General features: G+C 38.3%; 1 protein-coding gene across 1 annotated transcript in view; it reads left to right on the top strand.

The window, feature by feature from the left end:
- Positions 1-1,765: 1,765 nt before the first annotated feature.
- myf5 (myogenic factor 5) overlaps positions 1,766-6,024 on the top strand; it is a 7,088-nt gene continuing 2,829 nt past the window's right edge. The window contains exons 1-2 of the mRNA XM_053650830.1: positions 1,766-2,364; positions 5,995-6,024. The exon at positions 5,995-6,024 is cut by the window's right edge and continues 43 nt beyond it. Of these exons, the coding sequence (XP_053506805.1) occupies positions 1,945-2,364; positions 5,995-6,024 (450 nt within the window). The 5' untranslated portion in view covers positions 1,766-1,944. The remainder of the gene's footprint in view (positions 2,365-5,994) is intronic.

The following is a 6,024-nucleotide window of genomic DNA, read 5'->3' as shown; positions in this document are numbered from 1 at the left end:
ATTGTTGTGCACTGATCTATATCGGGCTTCTAAGAGTCCCTTTTCTTCCACGCAGTCCCGAGGGAACGAATGTTCCTAGCTGCTATAATGTAAAAACAACAGGAACTAAACCCGTGACATCACCGCTTTCATGAATAAACTGTTTATAAGCGTGTCCATATATTTTATTCAGGTTTGCACGACACACGAGGATTTACTTATCACTATAATATCACTTATATTAAAAAAACAAAACAAACGGACTGTCTATGTGTAGGAATAGCGTGAGTTGTACTTGAAATAATGATAATTTTATAAAATAAAATAAATCTTCAAAGTCCAAAAAGTGATTAACATTCAGTTCTGAAATACTGACCAAAAATGAGAGAATATATCATTTCTGAAATGCAAAACAAAATAAATAAATAAACAGTTCAGGACTGCTGAATGATGCAAGAAGGTAAAAAAAAAAAAAAATAATAATAATTCAATAAAAACATAATAAAGTGCTCAGTCGAGTCTGACACAACAGATATCATTATTTATTTATTTATTTATTTATTTATTTTTACAGTTTTATTATATAGAACGTTTGTAAAGATTGACAACAACAAATATTCTAGATGGCTACAGAAGTTTATGTTAAATTACAGTTATATATATATATATATAAAAGAGCTTTAAATGGACTCTCCATAAGAATGGACACAAGGCACAAAGGGTTAAATGTAACTATAAACAGATAAACAAGTATGACGTGTGATTCTTTAATAAATAAGTAAATAAATAACCCGTAACACCACTCTGTCCCTCCAGATGTGTTCTGATGTATGAGATAAATGAAGCACGGTGATGGCGGCGCTGCACATTTCATCTCAAACCTAAAGATGTTCAGTGTTTCAGGAATTAACGCTGTGGTTCTCGTCTGTTTTTACTTTTTAACGAGGTGTTTAACTCCTGCTTACTGAGGTTCAACTCACACTCATGAACACTCACACACACACACACACACACACACATACACACACACTCTGGAAAAACAGAAAAATGAGCTCTCATACACAGGCGACTTCTTTTTTATTTATTTGAATAAAATGAACAAAGTGTATGGATGTTTTTTAATGAGTTATTGATTGATTGATTGATCGATCGACTCTTTTATTTAGGAATGCGTCTGTCGCTTCCTCCGGATCTTCTTCTGTGTCCGTTTCTCTTTATTTCGTGCGCTTTAATGCCGCCTTGGAAAACCTCTCTGGGTTTATTCTGGAAGCATTTACAGTGTACAGCGTATACGGGACGGAGGCGGAGACCTGGTTAAGCATGTTAACTATTAAACACACACACGGCTGTATATCTGTACTCTTAATAAAACACTTTCTGAAATGTTCTTGGGATTGTTAACGGTTCTAGCGTTCTCAGATAAAAAAGAAGGATTCCTGGAAGTTTTCTGGACGGAAAACCCGTCTCTCTTCCCTCAGAGGGACAAACACCAGACCTTCTACTAGGAGTTTCACTGTGAACTTTACCAAGGTAAAGGTACAAAATAAAGAACATTTTCAGGCTAAAGGCTTCTTCGGGTGCTCCAGCTTTCCTGCAGGAACCTTTTCTCAGAGGGAGATCTTCAGTTCCTCCAGAGGAACCCAATAAAGAACTGTTTAAAGTGCAAGATGGAGGTTTTGTTTTGTTTGTTTTAAATATCTGAGTTCTATCGTTTTGATTTATATGAAGAATCACTAACAATCCAACATAACACTGTGTGTGTTTTTACTTCCTGATGATGATGAATGAGTAACACTCCTCCATGCAGATGTGTGAAAATGGGTGGGGTGTAAAGAGGGGTGGTGGTATAGAGGGGTGAGTGAGGGCCAATAGGGCAGGAGGACTGACCCCGTGGTGGACGTGTGGTGCTATAAGAGCGTCGTCTCAGATTCCTCTCTCAGATCCTTTCTTCTCTCCTCCACAAACATGGACTCCTGGAATTCATGCCACGACTCCGCGCTGATGTTCGACTCGTCGGTGAAGCTGGAATCAGACGAGGACGAGCACGTCCGGGCCCCAGGGGGCCTCCACGAGGCCGGGAGCTGCCTGCAGTGGGCCTGTAAAGCCTGCAAGCGTAAAGCGAGCAGCGTGGACCGCCGGCGAGCCGCCACCATGCGCGAGAGACGCAGGCTGAAGAAGGTGAACCACGCGTTCGAGGCTCTGCGCCGCTGCACGTCCGCCAACCCCAGCCAGAGACTTCCCAAAGTGGAGATCCTGAGGAACGCCATCAACTACATCGAGAGCCTGCAGGAGCTGCTGAGGGAGCGGGTGGAGAACTACTACAGCCGAGAGAGCGGCTCCGAACCCGCCAGTCCATCGTCATCGTCCACCTGCTCCGACAGCACGGTGCGTGGCTCGCCTCACCGACACCACACACACACACACACACACACACACACATATACACACACACACACACACACACACATACCATACACACACCACACACACACACACACACACACATACCATACACACACCACACACACACACACTCACCATACACTCACACACACACGTACACACACCACACACACACACACACACACACACATATACACACACACGTACACACACCACACACACCACACACACACCATACACATACACACACACCACACACACACCATACACACACACCACACACACACACACACACACACACACACATATACACACACACACACACATACACACACACCACACACACACACACACACACATACACACACACACCACACACATATACACACACCACACACACACACACACCATACACACACACCATACACACACACACACACACACATACACATACACACACACACACCATACACACACACCATACACATACACACACACCACACACACACACACACACACACACATATACACACACACGTACACACACCACACACACACACGTACACACACCACACACACACACACACACACACACATACACACACACCACACACACACACACACACACACACACACACACATATACACACACACACACCATACGCACACACACAACACACACACATATACACACACACACACACACACACACACACCATACACACACACACAACACACACACAGGCAGCAGCTCATCCCTTACGCAACATGTTCCTGAACTTTACTACAAACTCCGTTTAAAAGCATCACTCGTTAGTCTAGATCTTTCTCTAGATCTTTCTCTAGATCTTTCTCTAGATCTTTCCCTAGTTCTTTCTCCTGCAGCAACACGCTTTTATAAATCTTAAGATGTTCAAATTTGCACTGAAATATATATTAGTACCGATTTACTTCAAGTGAAACAATCGTTTAATTAATCGGCTTATTCATCAAATCAGGGATGTAACGGCAGCGCTAAACAGAGCAGTCACATGACCCTGTTCTGCCAGGAAATAACATCACTAAATGATAATAACAACATCCAGTCATACTGTTTTCTAAGAACCGAACAAGACTTTCTTTCAGTTTAAACGGATCATGATGTTTCACGCACTATAAGCAAACTGTACGCGTTGTGATGTTATTTCTGTTAAACGATTTCATCCAGAACAGGACAGAAATTCTCTGAAAAAAAAAAAAAAGAACTGAACGCCTTCAGATTTTAACCTTCATGTTTAGTAGCAATTCATTAACAAGGTCATTCATTATTTATTTCCATATCCATATTGTATTATTATATTTTTCCCCACGCGACCGAACAGAAATCATCGCTTTAATTACGACTTTACATCACATTGTGTTTATAAAGTAGCTGCTCTAAATCACACGTATTTATAACAGCTATAACACTAAGTGCATTATGGGTATTTAGTGCATTATGACTGGGTGCTGATGCGCTGCGGTGCATTGTGGGAGTTCTGTACTCTATATTGTACAGCGCATGATTCAGACTTACAGAAAGTTTCGCTTTTAGCTTTTTTGTAAAAAATGGAACTATTTTATTACCTTCTTTTATAGATGACACGTTTCTTTTATAGATGACACGTTTCTTTTATAGATGACACGTTTTTAAGGTTGTTTTTTTTTTCTATTTTGTACAAAATGCACTCCATTTTTATTCTTAAACTGAAAAAGTACGTGATGTACACGGCATGTGCAGATCTATAGACTACACTACAACTAACAAAAACTAAAAACGCGTTAGACTGGCGTTACAAACGCCTCTGGGGCTCACGCCGTTTTTAACTTTTTGAAACGGTTTGATTTAGATGTTATAGTACAAACGTTATACACTTTTAACACATTTCTCTTTATTAACCCACAAATTCCACTGACGGAGGCTTTAATAATCACCCAGCGTGCGGATTTAGCAATAAATAAATAAATAAATAAATAAATAGCGTAAGGATAGCGACGCTTCCTCGAACGTGAATAAAGATCTCCAGAGCGTCCTGGTCTTTTTTCCCTCCTCGTCGTTCGAACTGTGAAATTTTCGCCCGTCTTTTCTCCCCGATAATAAATCTCTGCGCACATCTGTCTCCTTTCTTTACGCCAGCGTATTAGCTTACCGCTTCGCGTCTGGGCTCTTAGGCGTAAGGTTTTATTAGCGTGACGTCCAAATCATCTTTATCGCTTGGAAACAATCCAAAGCAAAGAGAAGTTTTAAAAAAAGATGTTTTTACATCTATATGAAGGTTATATTTCGTATATTTGCAGTGTCTTGGTTTGTTTGTGTTTTTGAGCTAATGGCTAATCACAGTCGCTTCCTCTTGTGTTTTTAGGGGGTTTTTTTTTCCTACTCGAGTCTTTTTTACAGCCTAATGAAGCCCGAGTTAATCCTCGTGGTTCCTGCCAGGACGTTCTGCTCATTTTCTCTCTCACAGTGTCGTCTTGCACGGCCCGGTGTGGTTTTCACTGCGAGATCGATTCGAAACGCTCGCAGCTCAGCCTAGCGTGGGAGTTCCTCCTCCTTTCTCTTTTTTTTTTCTTTTAATGACTGCTGTGAAATAAAGAAGCAACTGCTGAGGACTTTGTAAATCCACCATGTATGACTTGGGTTTTAAAAAATGTGTAAAAAAAAAAAAAAAAAAATCTGACTTTTAGAAGAAAATAAAAAGCCAGCCCAAATACACTGAACAATTTAAAATATATATAGTTTTCTATTTCTTATTACTCTTTTTTTTTCTTTTTTTTTTTTTTTTTTTACAGAAATTCTTGGCTCAAGTATCAGTAATTAGACATTGTTTTTATTTAACATAAAAAAAATTGAACAGATTCAGAATTACAAAAAGTTTTCTGAACTTGACAGCTCGTCAAGTCTTTCCAAGATTTTGTACTTTTTTAAATTGATTTTTTATTTAACTAAAACATTTGCATATAACACTTTTAGAACATTAAAAAATGAATAAAGTTATGCAAAATAAATAAATATATATAATGGTGAAACTCTTTAATGATTTTTATTTTAAGATAAAACAAAAAAAAAAAAGATTGAAAAATTAAGCCAAATTCCAGACTCTTTTATTACACTTTTAATATTATTATTATTTTTAAAAATCATAACTGGGAAATTAAAATGATTTTTAATTTAATTAAATTTTAAAAAATTTCATTAAAATGAATTATTTCATAAATAGAGCTGAATTTAACATTTTAAGCTTTCCTTTACATTTAAAAAAAAAAAAATACAAGGTTTAACTTTACATTATGTGTCAATATAATAAGACCATTTAAACGAGTAAAATAAAACGAGCTTTTAAATAAATTCGCTGATGATAACGGTACTTGCTAATTTGATGTTTAGAAATGTTTGCACTTTTATGATGAGAAATATTGAATACATTTCCTGTAATGATATTTGCACTTGATATCATTAATATTCTAATAACACTCGATATGTTTTGCTGAATTCTTTATGCTTTTCGTCCTGAGTGCTGTTATCCTTTACTCTGCAGTATATTTGGGTGTATTGTGCCGGGTTGGTGATATTGCGTTGTGTTTGTTTCCCCGCAGTCTGAGTGCAGTCCCGTCTGGTCTCAGATC

Source organism: Ictalurus furcatus, chromosome 19, assembly GCF_023375685.1.
Source record: "Ictalurus furcatus strain D&B chromosome 19, Billie_1.0, whole genome shotgun sequence".
NCBI lineage: Eukaryota > Metazoa > Chordata > Actinopteri > Siluriformes > Ictaluridae > Ictalurus > Ictalurus furcatus.
Note: the sequence above shows the minus strand (reverse complement) of the source record. Positions and strands in the feature narration are given on the sequence as shown.